The following is a 17,718-nucleotide window of genomic DNA, read 5'->3' as shown; positions in this document are numbered from 1 at the left end:
CTAGGACACACAACTCAACAGAAGGCTGGCCTCCCTTACCCTTGGGCAATTGAAAGCTTTTCCTGAGAATAATTCCAGTTTTGCTCCAACTCAGACATGCACGTGCAGACTTTCCTTAATATATCAAGAACTTACAAAAATCAAGAAGGAAAACAAAACAAAAAGGCTTAAAAAATAAGCTAAGAACACAATTTGCAAAAATAGCTAGTTTCAAAGTTTAATACTCTTCCAACAATCCTATTTTATCACTCCGTGAAAAAGAAAACCTCATATACTAGCTGAGGAGCCACTACTCTTCCCCAGGTGGCCACAGCCTGGGGGCAACTATCCTGCTACTTACTTGCTCCTCAGACCTGGGGCTCCCTTGGAAGAACAACAAATCCCTTCCAGAGAGGACACAGAAGGTTTTTTCCCCTCATTGCAAACTCACATGTCAGAGGCCAGGCAAGAATATAACATCAACGAGGGAAGTGGGCAAGTATAAAGCTCTTTCACAGCAGCTCACACCACTTGGTTCCATTTAAAACAATCTTCTGAATTGTCTGTTTTCCCAATTCATGGCTTTTTCCCCACACATCTTTTCTGTATAGTAACCATAATTATATCTATGGTTTATTATGGCACCTTAAGTTTATTTTATACACACATACATACGCTGCGTATTAAACATGTAAGGACACTTTGTATTTCTAAAGAAATTACGTCCTTGCCATGGCGTCTTGGTCTATCTTTAGTTTTCTCTCATTTGTTCTCAGACATGAGCACCAGAAATGTTTCAGTTTATTGTTTACTATAAGGAAAAGCAACTGTGTGTGCCCAATGATGATAAATGACAACTAACACTTGGCTTCAGTGTCACAGAGGTATCTTGAGGCCGCACGCCCTGTCTAAGGGGCAGCCCTACCAGCTCCAGCTAACTGCCAGGCAGAAATGCTGGCCCAACGTTGCCAGATCTTCTCATTTTTCTCAAGCCAGGCATCTGGATTTCTCAATTTGTAAATATTGGCAATGGTTTGAGAAAAATGTAAAGACTATGTGGGTAAACCAAAACGTGTGTATGGGTAGGATTCAGCAAATGGGCTAATCATTTGCAAACTCTGCCCCAGACTGAGAGCATGTGAGGGCTAGGACCATTTCTCTTTTGTGACTGCACACAGTAGATACTCAAATAAACATTTGTTGACTGTTATTATCAACAAGATTCTTTGGTCACAATAATCAGAATTCAAATCAAATTAGTGTAACAGGATGCTAAAAGAGAATGTTTCAGCTAAGCCTCTAAAATGATAAACTTCAGACACCAAAGTGAGGTGCTTAAACTGAGATGCAAATTTGCAATGGAAATATCTAAAAACTCGTTACATAATTCTTAAGGCCCTCCCTACATCAAATATAAATTGTTAGAGATTACGGGGGAGAGAACTTGCAGAATTTCTCTGGAGAACTGTGTTATGAACCCCACCTCCTCAAGGGGCAGAACGGGTAGTACTTGTCTCTACGGGACCCTCAAAGTTTGAGAAATAAATGGACTAACTGATGCCCAACTCAATCTGACACATCTAAAGGACAAAAGAGGGCTGGCTGGCTGCAGGAGAGCTGCTTGGGACTGGCCTGCACTCCAGAATTTCTTGCAGAAAAGGATGCATGAATGAGCTAGGGTGGGGCAGTGCTGGGTACTTCACAGACAGAGGCAGGGGGCAGACATCCAGATTCCTAGGAGCTCTCAGAAGGAATGTGTGAGGAGGCTAAGGTGAGTGCATTACTTGCATTAGGGGAATTGCAGATGAGAGGTCCCAAGATGGAGGGGGAGCTCCAAAAAATGTACAAAACACCCCCACAAAGTCAGCTTTAAACACCTGCCAGGTCCAGAGAGGGCAACACCATCTTATGCCTTTTCTGCCCACATTATCTCTCTCCTTTCTTCACCCCGGAAACCCTGGTGGCATAGTGGTTAGGTGCTACAGCTGCTAACCAAAAAAAGGTCAGCAGTTCGAATCCACCAAGTGCTCCTTGGAAACTCTATGGGACAGTTCTACTCTGTCCTGTAGTGTTGCTATGAGTTGGAATCAACTCTATGGCAACGGGCTTGGTTTGCTTGGGCTTCCTTACCCCAGCGAGGTCAGAAACAGCAGCCAGCTAGGGGAGGAGGTGAAGGAGAAAAAAGCAGGGCCCATTCTCTTCTCTTGGTAGGCCCCAGCTGGAATTAAGCCCTACTGGAGGGGAAGGGAAGTACTGCAGCTTTGAATGAATTGGAATCTATGACTATTACATAGGACATTTTAATTTCTGAATTGGCGGCTCAATGTGAGCAGAGGATTTTTGTACTGCAGGGGCATCAGAACATACACTGGACTTTCCTCATTGGAACATTTTAATGTGACAGTGAGAGACAAAATAAGACACATGTCTGTAATTATCCTGCAATTGTTCCTAAATGTTCAATATACTGGTTGTACTAACTTAGGCAGACTGCCATATCTTTCTCCCTCAGAGCAGCCGGTGGGTTTCAGCTGCAGACTTTTTGGTTAGCAGCTGAGTGCTTAAACATTGTGCCACCAAAGTTCCCCATAATAGGTATAAACTCCTGTTAAAATGGGCCACTAACCAAGATACAATTAAGCCCTTAGATCATTTATCATCCCCATTTCTCTCATCCTCATTCTGCTGTGGGTTTTTTACTTCTCTGGCTCTACCTCCTATTTAAAACCTTCTCACAATGCCTTTTGAACTCCCTATTCCAATCACTTGGCTTACCTCCTTCTACCTTCTGCCCCAACTGGCTCTACCATGTGAGACCCTGCTTTTCTTGCAGTTCGCAATGGGAGGCTGCTCTTTCTCTTACATACCAAGTACCTCTGGGTAGTGAAAAGGGATTCCTGATGATGTACTGAGTATAATTTTCTCTATTTTTCTTGTGCTTGGGGTTTGTTGAGCTTCTTGGGTCTGTGGGTTTATTGTTTTAATGAAATTTGAAAAAATTTCAGCCATTATTTCTTCAAATAATGAAAAGACTCCAATTACAATGTATCAGGCTGCTTGAAGTCTCACAGCTCACTGATGCTCTGTTCTTTTTTTATTTTCAGCCGTTTTTTTCCCTGTGTCTCATTTTGGATACTTTCTATTGCTGTCTTCCAGTTTACTACTCTTCTGCAGTGTCTAATTTGCTGTTTATCCATCCAATGAATTTTTTTTTCTCATCTTGACATTGTATTTTTCATCTCTGAAAGTTATTTTTTATGTCTTCCATGTCTCTCCTTAATATGTTCATGCTTTCCTCCATCTTTTGAACATATGAAACATGGTTTAATGTCCTTGTCCAGGCATGGCTGAGAAGAGGCTGTCCTGATTGAAGAACTGTATCCTGAACCTGAATTGGAACCTGTTACCTCCCTAATAAACCCCATAATCACGAGTACTCTCTGTGAGTTGTGTGGCCATTGCAATGAATTATGGAACCCAGCAAAGAAGCAGAGTGTGCCATGGGAGGGACAACCGGTATAGGAACTGGTAAAGATGGTGAGCGAGGAGGCATGCCTGACTTCCACCTCATAGGAATCAGTCTTGGGGTGTTGATCTTGATTCTCCTTCCCCGTTGTGAAGTTAGAGGAGGTCAGACACCTCCACCACGCCACATTTACACCTTGTCTACTAATTCTTTCGTTTGCGTCATTTTAAACCTGTTTCTACTGATTGGTTTTTTCCCTCATTATGGGTCGTATTTTCATGCTTCTCTGAATTGCCTGGTAAGTTTTTATTACATGCCAGTCATTGTGAATTTTACCTTGTTGGGTGCAGGGTATTTTTGTCCTTTAAATATTTTCAAGATGCAGTTAAATTACTTAGAAACAGTTTGATCCTTTTAAGGACTGCTTTTAAGCTTTGTAGGCAGGGCAAGAGTGGCCTTTAGTCTATGGTTGATTTTGCACCATTACTAATTTTGCTCTACTGCTGACGCAATAACCCTTCTGAGTATGCTAGGTGATACCCCTTGTTCTATGAAGTTTTCTCACTAGTAGCAGCCCTGCATGAGCTCTAGGGATTATTCTGCCTGCTCCTTTCTAATGCTTCTTTCCCCAGTCTCAGGTAGTTTCCTCATACACGTGATGATCAGCTGCTGAGGAATCCAAGGGAACCCTCAACAGATCTCCAGAGCTTTCTCTCTTTATGCAGCTCTCTCCTCTCTAGCACTCTGTCCTGTGACTTCTAGCTACCCTGACCTTCTCAAATCCTCAGCTCTGTTTCCTCAATTTAGAAAGACTTTTGGGTTCTATGTGGGTTCTCCCTCCCTGTGCTGTGGCCTGAAAACTCTCTCCAGGCAGGTAGCTTCACCAATTACAATCTAATCTCATTTGTTTCCCTTCTTTCAGAGATTAGTATTGTGCATTGTCTATTGTACAATGTTTTAAAAAACTTTTTTTCATTTATTTTGTTTGTTTTTTATAGTCATTTCCTCCTCTTTCTTCACTTTTGCCTTATCCAGTATGGACTTCAACTTGCTCAACACTCAGTTTAGCTTGTCCAACTATCTTTCCACTGCACTCAAATCTCTTACTCCTACCCATCTGTCTCTCCTGAGCGCCAGGCTTTATATCCACTAGACATTTCCCCTTTGGCGTCTACAGACACCTAAAACTGACGATGCCCTAACTGGAGTTTGTCTTTCCATCCTCACACACACCTAGAACCTGCTCCTCCTCCTAGATTCCCTATCTTAATGAATGGCACCACAGTTCACTCAGCTGCCCAAGCTTGAAATCTGAGCGAATTCCTTGATTCCTCCTTCTCTCCTATTTCATTTAATTAATTACCATGTCCTTTTAATTCTACCTCCTAAATAGATCTCAAATCCACTTATTTTTCTCCATTTCCACTACTCTCGACTAAGCCAGCTTCACCTCTCATCTGGATTACTGCAGCAGCCCCCTACCAGGCTTCCCTGTCTCCTGTCTATTCTTCTCTAATAGACTCTCCATGCTGTAACCAGAGCTATCTTTCTGTAAGATAAAAATGGTTATGTCACAACCCTGCTTAAAACCTTTTAGTGGTCCCTACTGTTCTCAGAATAAATTCCAATCTCTTGGTTTATAAACTTTAGCGATTATTCAAACTTCATTCCCACTCCCCCATATTCTATGATCCAGCTATAGTGAACTATTTTCTCTCCCTCCAAAAGATCTTTACCATTTCAGGTCTTTGTACCTTTCTCCTTTTTTCCTCAATGCCTTTTCACATTGGTTATCTCCTACACATTGTTTCTAAATAACCCATAGTCACCTCACATTCCAAATGCTGCAAATCAGACTCATTTTCACTCTGTACCCTCACTCCTGTCTTTTTCCCTTTTTTTGTAATGGAATTCTCATCTACTCCTCTGGTGGTGTCAGCTACCTCCCTCATTTCTAAATACAGACTTTCCTCCCTATACCATTGTCTCTGCTTTTCCTTGAATCTTCACTACAGCTTAGGCTATGCAACAACCTCTTCATCTGTCCGTCTTCCAGCCTTATCTTCTGCCACCCCTCTCTGGTATCCTTTATGCCTGTGAGCAACTGCAGATACTATTTTCTCTGTCTGCAATGCTCTCACTCACCTTGCTCACTTGGTAAACATCTACTCATCCTTCAAAACATGGCTGTCACCAAAGCTAAACCCGAAAGATTTTTTTTAGTACCATAAGGAACTTCATGATTTTCCCTCCGCCTACCTTTCCAGCCCTATCTTACACTATTTTTTGTGCTCTGTGCTCTGGTCATCCTGGCCTTTTTTCAGTTCCTTGAATAAGTCATGAGTGTTTTCAACATAGGACTTTTTCTTACAAGCAGTTTCTTCTACCTAAAATGTGCCCTCACGTCTTTATTTGGTTGATCCCTGGTCATTCTTTAGACCCTAGTTCAAATGTCCCTTATTTAAGAAAAGCATTCCTTCACCTCCCTGTCTAGTTTGGCTGCCTTCTTACATGTTCTTTTAACATAGTGTACTTATTCCAATTTGTAATTACACATTTATCAGATTATTTGACTGTTTGGCTTTTAAGTTGATTTTGTGGATACGCACGTCCTTCCTATAAGCTTCTTTTTCTTTTAAGTTAGCCAGGGTCAGTTTTCGTTGTTTATAATCAAGCAATTCTAACTTACACATATGTGAGTCCTCCTAAAGGGCAAGGACTCACCTCTGTATTTCTAGCACCTGAACTAGGGTCTGTCACAGAGTTGGTGTTCCATAAACGTGCTGAACAAGTGGAAGGAATAACTGAGTGACCAACTGACTAAGACAGCCTAATAAGCAGCCCTTAACCATTTCCTTAGCCTCTACCAAAAAGAGACACAAGATAAGAAAAACATGGATTCTTCATCTTCCTCCAGCCCTTCCTGCTAGGGAACAATGTTTGCAGTGGCAGCAGTGGCAGCAATGGCAGCAGTGGTTGCCTCTCCCAGTCACTGACATGGCCAACTTTTACAGTAGTGCTTCCCTTACACTGGCCACTCTTGGCTCCCAGCATATCCAGCTGATTACACAGATCATCTGCCTATCGAGAGCCTTCCCAGGCTCTTCTTAGGAACAACTGCTTGCTGCCCTGTTTATTTAGTACCTCTCTCCATGTATTTTTCAGTTTCTGGCTTTTACTTGCAGATTCCCTTCTGACAGTGCCCAATTCACCAAGGTAATTCCTTCCCACTACTTATAAATGTTTAACCTTCTCTACAAGGACTTCCTAAGCCTCCTGAGTGACCAGTGACTACCCCACGTCCATCCCAATCAGGGATCTTACCTGACAAGTCTTCTACTGTCAACCTCAGGCACGTGTTCATGGAACTGTTACTGATGGTCTAATTTGTTGCCTGACTTACAGGGAAGCATAAGCATAATTTTTAAGTGATCAGGAAGGCACAGGCATAGTGCTTTGGGAATACAGGAGAGCTTTGTTACCAGTGGGACTGGGCAAGGCTACAGATCCCAGAGCATCTCACTTTATACAACTGTGTGAGTGCACTGCCTGTGAATTTAGCTTCTACAAAGGAAGTGCTATTTTGAGCACACCAACACTTCAGGGCCAATTCATCTCTGGGGGAGCTGGCAGGAAAGCCCAAGTCTCACCAGAAGTCCACTGATCACAAATCTGTAATACGAACAGAAGACTCTGGGCTTCCAAGTCAACCAAGCATAATATGTGCTGATATTCACATATAGCTCTTCTAGCACCTGGAGATACTCTCCTCCCAGGTATCAAAGAAGCAAGTCAGCGGCTGGGCAGTGAAGGAGAAATGTTTAGTCTGCTGGCTTAGGCTTGCTGCCTCAAGTCACTGACCAAGGAGCATATGTGTGTTGTGTCCTTTGCCTGGCTCCAGATGGGAAGTGACACGGGTGATGCAAATCTCTGCTCTTCTCTTCCTGCACCTGGTTACCACAATGCAGGGCTGTGAATGCATAGTTTTTTCCAGATGCCTGAAAAAAAAAAGTCTTTGACAATTAACCATTAACCCTTCCATTGCTACTTCAAAGGGGTAAGTCAGAGACTTTAGCTGCAGTAAAAGGCATACATGAATTTACGGAAGAAAACTGGGGAACAGACTTAAACTAGAAGGGTCAGAAATTGGACATCACAAAAGGAGGTCATGCACCAAAGTGTGTATGCACCTAATAATGAAACTTCTCTCTGTATAAATCAAAATTAACAGAATTACAAGAAGAAACACACAACACGTCACCCATCATCACAATCAGAAACACATATACTACTGAAAAATGAAAAATCAGGCTCACAAAATCAGTAAGAATAAAGAAGATTTGAACAGAACAGTTAATAAATCTAAACTGACACTCAGAGAACCTCATATTCCGAAAATGGAGAACATATATTCTTTTCAAGCATGTTTGGAATGTTTATGAAAACTGACCACCTGCAAAGCCATCAAGTAGGGTCAGTCCCTATCACTTGTTTACTTAATTCAAGTATGGGGAAGTTATCAAGCAGAAACAAGTTTTTCCAAATTTCTGATTTTCATTTATAGGTTCAAATTTTATCACTGGCAACAAAATACCATCGGTATGAAGTGACAGGTTCACTTCCTTCATTTTCAAGGAAATGTCTGCCAAATTCCAACGTCTCAAAAATCATAGTTTATCTGACAGCTGTTATTTCAGGTAAAAATGGTGTTCCAAGAAACGTGGTTAATTCCATTCACAACACAATCACACAAGTACATTCTCCTCTCCACAACCATTGCACTTCAGTATGCAGCAGACATGTTCTATGCATATTCTCATGTCACCACAGAGAATACTACAAAGATGTGTACTCAAGGGTTAAGATTTAATAAGATTAATAATTTCTGCTGCTTCATCAAGTACATTTTTAAATAAAAATTTTGTTTGTTTTTTTGTTTTACTGTGTGCGTGAAGGAAACCCCGGTGGTGTAGTGGTTAAATGCTACGGCTGCTAACCAAGAGGTCGGCAGTTCGAATCCACCAGGCGCTCCCTGGAAACTCTATGGGGCAGTTCTACTCTGTCCTATAGGGTCGCCATGAGTCGGAATCGACTCGATGGCAGTGGGTTTGGTTTTGGTTTGGTTTGTGTGTGTGAAAAAGACAACAACGACTACTGGTACAGTTCAGTGTCACTTCTTTGATTCATGCTAAAGCTTCAGAAGTTCTATCCACCCTTACTTTTGAATCATCAGTGAAAAAGGCAAGGGAGTCTCGGTATTATTATGAAAATAGTTTTAACCTCACTGACCACCTGAAAGGGTCCTGGGGACCCCCAAGTCCATAGACCACACTTTGATAACAACCATTACAAAGCTTGAGTATCTGTTTTTACAAGAGTTAGCCGACTTCCACTGCTGACCCTATCCCAGGAAGAGGCCTGGTTCTCACCACCTTTAGAGCAATGTCTCCAGCATATAATAACTGCAGCATCCTCCTTACAGTAGGAGTGAAACTCTGGCAGAAACAAGGGTATACTGATCTCTTCAGCCCTTAAGGTGGCTAGACCCCACCTCAACACTTGGGAGCCAACACCTCTGGCTGCAAACAGCCTTGTCTGGGGCTCCTCTGAGGACAGTCTTGGCAAAGCAGGATCTGATAATGGCCTCTGGTCCCCACAAGCAGTGAGCACTTGGGAGCCACTGAAGAATCACAGCCCAGCTGTGACATCCTGACTGCAACTAAGGGAGTGATACTACACCTGGATATCCATCGTGGGCACAGCAGCCTGTGGAGCTGCAGAAAGAGCATGTCCTCCAGGTGCTCAGGGAGCAGAGTGTTGTCCAAGTAGTGCTGATCAGTGACAGGCAGACCAGGGGAAGGCTCCTAGTGGGGCACAGCTGCAGGTGGAGACCAAAATACCTGTCCTTACATACACCCAATATCTCAGTATACTTGCAGCTAATGTAGTTGTTCACAGTCTCCAAGCTGGCTGGGGTGACTGCTCTAAGAATGCACGCGCAGACCGAGGGAGACACACTGGTGAGGATGCCATGTGACAAAAGCGTCAGAAATTGGACTGATGCATCTACAAGCTAAGGAACGGCAAGGACTGCTGACCCGACGACCCCAGAACCAAGGAGAGAGGCATGGAACGGACTCTCCCTCAGTCTTCCAGGAGGAAAGAGGCTTGCCAACACCTTGATTTTGGATTCATAGCCTCCAAAACTGTGTTTTAAGTAAAAAGAAGAAGAAAAATGCATGTGCATTATGGAATAGAGCTTCATACTATTTTGAAATACTTAATATTTCAAAGTATATTCATTACTATAAAAAGGTGAGATTAGATTTGCACTATCACCAAAAAATTCGATTTTACAATTTTGATGAAGAAAAAGAAGAGCTGGTGGATTTTTAAAGTATAATTTCAACTGCTGTAAACTTTTGAATGAGTGTAAAAATGGCTTTACATTTTTTTTTACCAGTTGTGTGGGCAAAATTTCTCCTTGATGATGACAATTGAGTATTTTTGAAGGTAGCATCATTAAAAAGCCTTGACAGCAGTTATGTGAAATGTTTTCAGGCATAAAAAAAAATTATGAACACTGAAACGAGCTCAAGTTTTTAAGTTAAAAACTTGAAAGATTTATTTTTATGTTTTATAGCAACCCAACATATAATATCTTCCTTAATACTTGTATTTTATTTTGCTCATAATCTATAATACTTAAAAATGATAAATGTTTCCATGATGCCTTAGATTGCCCCCAATCCCCCTCCCGTTGATCTCAGTATGGCAGACACATGTTACTACTTTCTTCCTGTGCTCTGATGTGGAACAGTTGGGAGCACAGTGCTGCGTAGTGAGATCCTGCTCTAGGATGAAAGAATCCTTCCTGAAAGTGTCTTAAGCGAACTGTCCTATCACAGCCCCACTTTCAGGCCGCTGACCCCCCCCCAGAATGAAATTTCAGTGAATACAGGTGCACATCATGAGCCTAACGTGCTACTGGAATTTTCGGTTTCCAGTGATTCACTTCCTATTCATTCTAAAGAACCACCACTAATTTCCATGAGCTGTCACTCTGCTTTGCATAAAGCAGATGCTTATTAAATAACTGCTGATGATGACAGCCATGAATATCTCCCATGAAGACCGGTTTGAAGAGTATTATTGAGAAATAGAAAGTTTAATATTCTATGGGATAAAATTACGGACTTGGTTCTATAAGATTACAGTGCTTCATATGATAATGCACATGCAGTGTGATTAATTACTTTTGTGTGTGGCCTTTCTGGCCATTGGCTTGTAACTCCTACCCAGTGACTATGTGATGGGGTGACTGTGGCCTACCAAAGGGATTGGTCAGTTTCTCCTTAAAGAGAGCCAATTCCAGAGCAGAGGAGAGGAACCCACCACTGAAGAAGGACAGACCTGGCAGCAAGATGGTGCAGCGGACTTCCCAGCCCAAAGACAGAGAAAGCTGAGCGCCTTTGGGCAGAAACTGGGGGCCAGGGAAAGGCGTGCCTGCGAGCACAGCTGGGGAGAGGCTATCCTGATGGAAGAGCTATATCCTGAGTACTCTTGAGCCTGAACTGTAACTGTTACTTCCCTAATAAACCCCATAATTGTGAGTCTGGTCTGTGAGTTCTGTGCAGCCATTGAAATGAATGATCGAACCCAGTAGACAGTGCTGTGGGAGGGACAGCTGGTGTCAGCATTGGTAGAAATAGCGAAGAGAGGAGGCATGTCTGACATCAGAGGAATCAGCCTGGGACTGTTGATCTTGGTTCTCCTTTCCCCTTGTGAGGTTAGAGGAGGTCAGATACCACCTCCAAGCCGTTTTTACAGCACAAAAGCCATACAGGCAGGTTAGGCCATTAGGTAAAAAAAACTCCAACCAGACAAGAGAAGAAGCCGCCACAAGATCTTTTTTTAAAAGAGGTCTTTAGCTCCAATCTCTGCGCTATGATGACTTGCTAAATGCAAGAGTATAGGAGTAAATGGAACAAGGACCTACACTGATCAAAATACACCCCTAATTTTTTTTAATTAATTTACTTTATTGTGCTTAGGTGAAAGTTAACAAAGCAAATTAGTTTCTCATTAAACAATTAATAGACATATTGTTTTGTGACATTGGTTGCCAATCCCGCAACGTGTTAACATTCTCCCCCTTCTCGACCTTGGGTTCCCCATTTTGATTTGTTCAGCTTTCCTATCCCCTCCTGCCTTCTCCTCCTTGACCCTGGGCTAGTGTGCCCATTTAGTCTTGTATATATGGTTGAACTACATGTGTTATTGTATGTTTTATAGACCTGTCTAACTTTTGGTCAAAAGGTGAGCCTCAGATACGCCTTGAATACTGAGTTAAAAGGGTGTCTGGAGGCCATATCTTCAGTGTGTCTCCGGTCTCTGTCAGACCAGTAAGTCTGGTCTTTTTTTTTTTTTTTAGTTTGAATTTTGTTCTATATTTTTCTCCAGCTCTGTCCAGGACCCTCTATTGTGATCCCTGTCAGAGCAGTTGGTGGTTGTAGCTGGACACCATCTAGTTGTGCTGGACTCAGTCTGGTGGAGGCCGTGGTAGTTGTGGTCCCTTAGTCCTTTGGACTAATCTTTCCCTTGTATCTTTGTTTTTTTTTATTCTCCCTTGCTCCAGACAGGGTGGGGCCAATAGACTTAGATGGTTGCTCACAAGCATTTAAGACCCCAGATGCTACTCACCAAAGTATGATATAGAACGTTTTCTTTAATAAACCATGTTATGCCAATAGAGCTAGATGTCCCCCAAGACCCTGGTCCCTAGCCCTCATCCCAGTAACTCAGTCCCTCAGGGAGTTTGGATGGGTCTATGAATCTTCTTTGACTTTGCCTCGGTCAAGTTGTGCTGACTGCCCCAGTACTGTGTACTGTCTTACCCTTTACCAAAGTTACCACTTATCTATTGTCTAGTTAGTGTTTTTCCTTCCCCCTGCCCCACAGCCATCAAAGATTGTTTCTTTCTGTGTGTAAACCTTTTCATGAGTATTTATAATAGTGGTCTCATACAATATTTGTGCTTTTGTGACTGACTTATTTCACTCAGCATAATGCCCTCCAGATCCATCCCTGTTGTGAAATGTTTCACAGATTCATCATTGTTCTTTATCATTGTGTTGTATTCCATTGTGTTTATATACCATAGTTTGTTTATCTATTCATCATGTTAATGGGCATTTAGGTTGTTTCCATCTTTTTGCTATTGTGAATAACGAACATGGGTGGGCATATGTCTATTCGTGTGACGGCTCTTATTTCTCTGGGATATATTCCTAGGAGTGGGATTGCTGGATCCACATGGTATTTCTATTTCTAGCTTTTTAAGGAAGCGCCACTTCATTTTCTAAAATGGTTATACCGTTTTCATTCCACCAGCAGTGCACAGGAGTTCTAATCTCCCTGCAGCCTCTCCAACATTTGTTATTATCTGACTAGTGCCAATAATGCTGGGGTGAGATGGTATCTCATTGCAGTTTTGATTTGCACTTTTTTTTTTTAATGCCTAGTGATCATGAGCATTTCCTCATGTGTCTGTTAGCTGCCTAAATATCTTCTTTGGTAAAGTGTCTGTTCATCTTCTTTGCCCATTTTTTAACTGGATTATTTGTTTTTTTGTTGTAGAGGTGTTGGATTTTCCTATAGACTGTAGACAGCAGACCTTTGCTGGATATGCCATAGTCAAAATTTTTTTTCCCAGTCTGTAGGTTCTCTTTTTACTCTTAAGGCAAAGTCTTTTGACGAGCATAAGTGTTTAATTTTTAGAAGATCCCAGTTATCTAGCTTATCTTCCAGTGTTTGTGTATTGCTGGTTATGGTTTGTACTCTATTTATGCCTTATTTCTGAAGAAATGGTACTGTGTAGTCTCCAATCAAAGTCAAAGGTGCTATTAAACAGAAGTAATACAAGCAAAGGCTTCGGTGGAGAAGGAAGGAGGCAACACTCCCAAATGAATTGTCCAACATGTCTGATGAAGGGAAAGACTAAGAGCAACTATCATTTATTGCACATCTACTATGTATTCATGTAGCTCTCAGGACTCTCATCTACATTCTCAACCTAATCCTTACAACAACCCTTCGAGGCAGCTATTATCTCTATTCTATGGATGAGGAAACGGAGGCTTAGAGGGGGGAATAACATATTCAAGATTCCCATCCAGTAAGTGGACTAGCTGGGATGTTGTTAAACCAACCTAGTTCTTAATCTGAAGCTTCTTTTCTTTATATTATGCTGCACTGACTCTCAGAGGAAACAAGAAAAGTGGACCCTAATACCAGAAGAGCAGCTACCACAAAGGCAATTATCTACTATTCCCACCCCACCCCCCATCCCAAGGGTGTTGTCAAATGGCCCTAGCCATGCCCAACAAAGGCTGGCCAAAGTGCAAACAGCTCCCACATCTCAAGTCAGGGAAATAAATCAGAAAATGAGATCAATTAATCAAAGACAAACTAAAATAGGAAAAGCAGTTTCATAAAATAAACAGAAAAATTCACTGACCCAGACTAAATTAACTGACCCAGTAAAATAGCTGAGAGGTTCACAAGCTAAAAACCAATCTCAAATGAGTGTATGCTGCGGGCGGGGGAGGCCAGTGAGAAGCTTATGAAAAGACGGAGTCCCTGTGATTTGAGTCTTTTATCAGAGCACAGCAGAGCTCTGCTCCCATGTGGCACTACTGGGGGCCCATGGAGAATGGAACCTCCCTGGCCCTAATTAAGAGGATCACAGGCTATTGAAAGAGCCCTGGAAGCTTCTCATCATAGGAAGAAGCCCCACCCCAGTACAGCCAAAGAAGTCACTGTACCTCTTCTCCCCACTTTGTCCTGGGAAAACAGCAGATGTCTAGGGCTGGGTACTGAAGTGAATCCAATTCTATTCATGATATCAAGTGTGTATAGGACATACTAGGCATCTTGACCTAAGTGGCAGAAGATGTCAAAAGAGTAGATGGTACAGGGGGAAAAAAACAGGTTCATTCTGCAGTTTCTATCTAAAACTTTATGGTGCTTACCATCTAGTAGGGTAGATAAGTTATAAATACTCACCAAGCAATTATTAAACAAAATAATGATTCCTTCTCCCCCAAAATATTTTTTCCCGTTTGTAAAAATGACACATGCTTACTGTAAAAATCCAAACACAAAACAACTTAGGAAGAATGAAGTAAAACCATTTACAATAGCCACCCCCACCAAAGAAGATAAAATACTTAGGAATAAATCTAACCAGATATATAAAAGACTTATACAAAGAAAACTACAAGACACTACTGCAAGAAACCAAGAGACCTACATAAGTAGAAAAACATACCTTGCTCATGGATTGGAAGACTCAACATTGTGAAAATGTCTATTCTACCCAAAGTTATCTATAGATACAATGCAATCCCGATCCCAATTCCAATGGCATTTTTTAATGAGATGGAAAAACAAATCACCAACTTCGTATGGAAAGGGAAGAGGCCCCTGATAAGTAAAGCACTACTGAAGAAGAAGAACAAAGTGGGAGGCCTCACGCTACCTGATTTTAGAACCTATTACACTGCCACAGTAGTCAAAACAGACTAGTACCGGTACAACAACAGATACGTAGACCAGTGGAACAGAATTGAGAATCCAGACGTAAATCTCTAAAATCTATAAGATAATGTAAAACCTCAACAACAAAAAGACAAATCACCCAATTAAAAAACGGGCAAAGGATATGAACAGGCACTTCACCAAAGAAGACATTCAGGAGAACAGATACACGAGGAAATGCTCATAATCATTAGCCATCAGAGAAATGCAAATCAAAACTACAATGAGATACCATCTCACCCCACCAAGGCTAGCATTAATCCAAAACACACAAAATAATACATGTTGGAGAGGTTGTGGAGAGACTGGAACACTTATACACTGCTGGTGGGAATATAAAATGGCACAACCACTTTGGAAATAGATTTGGCACTTCCTTAAAAAGCTAGAAATAGAACTGCCATACGATCCAGAAATCTCATTCCTTGGAATATATCCTAGAGAAATAAGAGCCATCACATGAATAGATAAATGCACACCCGTGTTCATTGCAGCACTGTTTACAATAGCAAAAATATGGAAAACAACCAAGGTGCCCATCAATGGATGAATGGATAAACAAATTATGGTATATTCACACAATAGAATACTAGGCAAAAATAAAGAGCAATGATGAATCCGTGAAACATCTCATAACATGGAGGAATCTGGAAGGCATCATGATAAGTGAAATTAGTCGCAAAAAGACAAATATTCTATGAGACCACTATTGTCAGAACTCAAGAAAAGGTTTAAACGCAGAAGAAAACATTTTTGATGGTTACGAGGGTGGGGAGGAAGGGAAAGGGGTATTCACTAATTAGATAGCAGACAAGAATTATTTTAGGTGAAGGGAAGGTCAACACACAATACAGGGAAGTCAGCACAACTGGACTAAACCAAAAGCTAAGAAGTTTCCTGAATATAATCAAACACTTCGAGGAACAGAGTAACAGGGGTGGGAGTCCAGGGACCATGATTTCAGGGGGCATCTAGGTCAATTGGCATAACAAAGTTTATTAAGAAAACGTTCTGCATCCCACTTTGGTAAGTGGCGCCTGGGGACTTAAAAGCCACCAAGCAGCCATCTAAGATGCAGCAATTGGTCTCAAACTACCTGGAGCAAAGGAGAATGAAGAACACCAAAGACACAAGGAAAGTAAGAACCCAAGAGACAGAAAGGGCCACATAGACCACAGACTCTATCAGCCTGAAACCTGAAGAACTAGATGGTGCCCAGCTACTACCAATGACTGCCCTGACAGGGAACACAAGACAGAATCCCTGATGGAGCAGAAGAAAAGTAGCATACAGAACTCAAATTCTAGTTAAAAAACCAGACTTAATTGTCTGAGGCTGGAGGGACCGCAGAGGACATGGCCCCCAGACTCTGTTAGCCCAAAACTAAAACCATTCCTGAAGCCAACTCTTCAGACAAAGATTAGACTGGACTATAAGGTATAAATGATACTGATGAGGAGTGTGCTCAAGTAGACACATGAGACTATGTGGGCAGCTCCCGTCCAGAGGCAAGATGAAAAGGCAGAGGGACAGGATCTGGTTGAATGAACAGGGGAAATACAGGGTGGAGAGGAGTATGCTAGCACATAATAGGGAGAGCAACTAGGGTCACGTAACAATGTGTGTCTAAGTTTTTATATAAGAAAGTGACTTCAATTGTAAACTTTCACTTAAAGCACAATAAAGAGAAAAAAAAAAGAGAGAATGAAGTAAGAACCATTTGAAATCCCACTACCTAAAGCTAATTACTGCAAACATTTTGGTAAATATTTTTCCAGAAATCTCTCTATGCATCTAATATATTTGTGAATTTGTACATGTAATTTTACTGTGGCCTCAATATATACTCAACAATATCCTCAACATCGTCTGTCAATAAAATAGAACTGCATCATTTTTAATGACTGTACAATATTCCATTGTATGGATGCATCATTATTTAATCCTTAACTATCCATTAAGTGACAGACATTACTGTTTCTAATTTTCCATACTTCATTCAACAAGTATTTACTGAGCACCTATTATGTACCAAATATTGTTCTAAGTTCCAGGACACAGCGATGAACAAAACAGGCAAGGTCCCCAGTCAAATGAAGGATACATTCTAGTGGCGGAGAATAACAATGTGCAAATAAACAAACAGATAATTTGAAAGAGCGATGAAGAGTAAGAAAGAATTAAGACACGCTGGTATAACAGAGAAGGGCTAGGGGTGAGGGAAGTGAACTACTTCAGATAAAGCGGTATTGGAAGGCCTCTCTGAGGAAGTGATATTTGAATAGAGACCTGAAGACCACTAAGCAAAACAGGAGATAAGGGCATTATAGTCAGAAGAAGCAGCGAGTACAAAAGCCCTGAGGTAGGAAGGGGCCTGGCATATTCAAGGAATGTCTTGAAGGCAGTGAGTGAGGGACAAACGGACTATTGTGGAACTGGAGTGGTAAGCAGGAGATGGCCCGGAGGGCCGTGTAGGTCAGGGTACAGAATCTGCACTTTATTCTAAGTGCATTGTGAAGCCACTTGAGAGCTTTCAAGGGAACAAGACATGATGCGATTTACATTTTTGAAGAATCACTTTGGCTACAATTGGAGAATAGACTGTTGGGAGACAAAAAAATAGGCAGAGGGAGACCGTTAGGAGATGTTTACTTGTCTAGGGGAGACAGGAT

At 41.6% G+C, this 17,718-nt stretch overlaps 1 protein-coding gene across 7 annotated transcripts in view; it reads right to left on the bottom strand.

Moving 5' to 3' along the window:
* ST3GAL3 (ST3 beta-galactoside alpha-2,3-sialyltransferase 3) overlaps nt 1-17,718 on the bottom strand; it is a 282,832-nt gene that overhangs the window by 163,404 nt on the left and 101,710 nt on the right. Inside the window, exon 1 of one of the 7 annotated variants that reach the window (XM_064281846.1) lies at nt 7,307-9,125. The exons of the other annotated variants lie outside the window; for them this stretch is intronic. Within the exon in view, the coding sequence (XP_064137916.1) occupies nt 7,307-7,487 (181 nt within the window). The 5' untranslated portion in view covers nt 7,488-9,125. Of the gene's footprint in view, nt 1-7,306; nt 9,126-17,718 lie in introns of those variants that run through there. 7 annotated transcript variants of the gene reach the window in all.

This window comes from Loxodonta africana, chromosome 3 (assembly GCF_030014295.1).
Source record: "Loxodonta africana isolate mLoxAfr1 chromosome 3, mLoxAfr1.hap2, whole genome shotgun sequence".
Lineage (NCBI taxonomy): Eukaryota > Metazoa > Chordata > Mammalia > Proboscidea > Elephantidae > Loxodonta > Loxodonta africana.
Note: the sequence above shows the minus strand (reverse complement) of the source record. Positions and strands in the feature narration are given on the sequence as shown.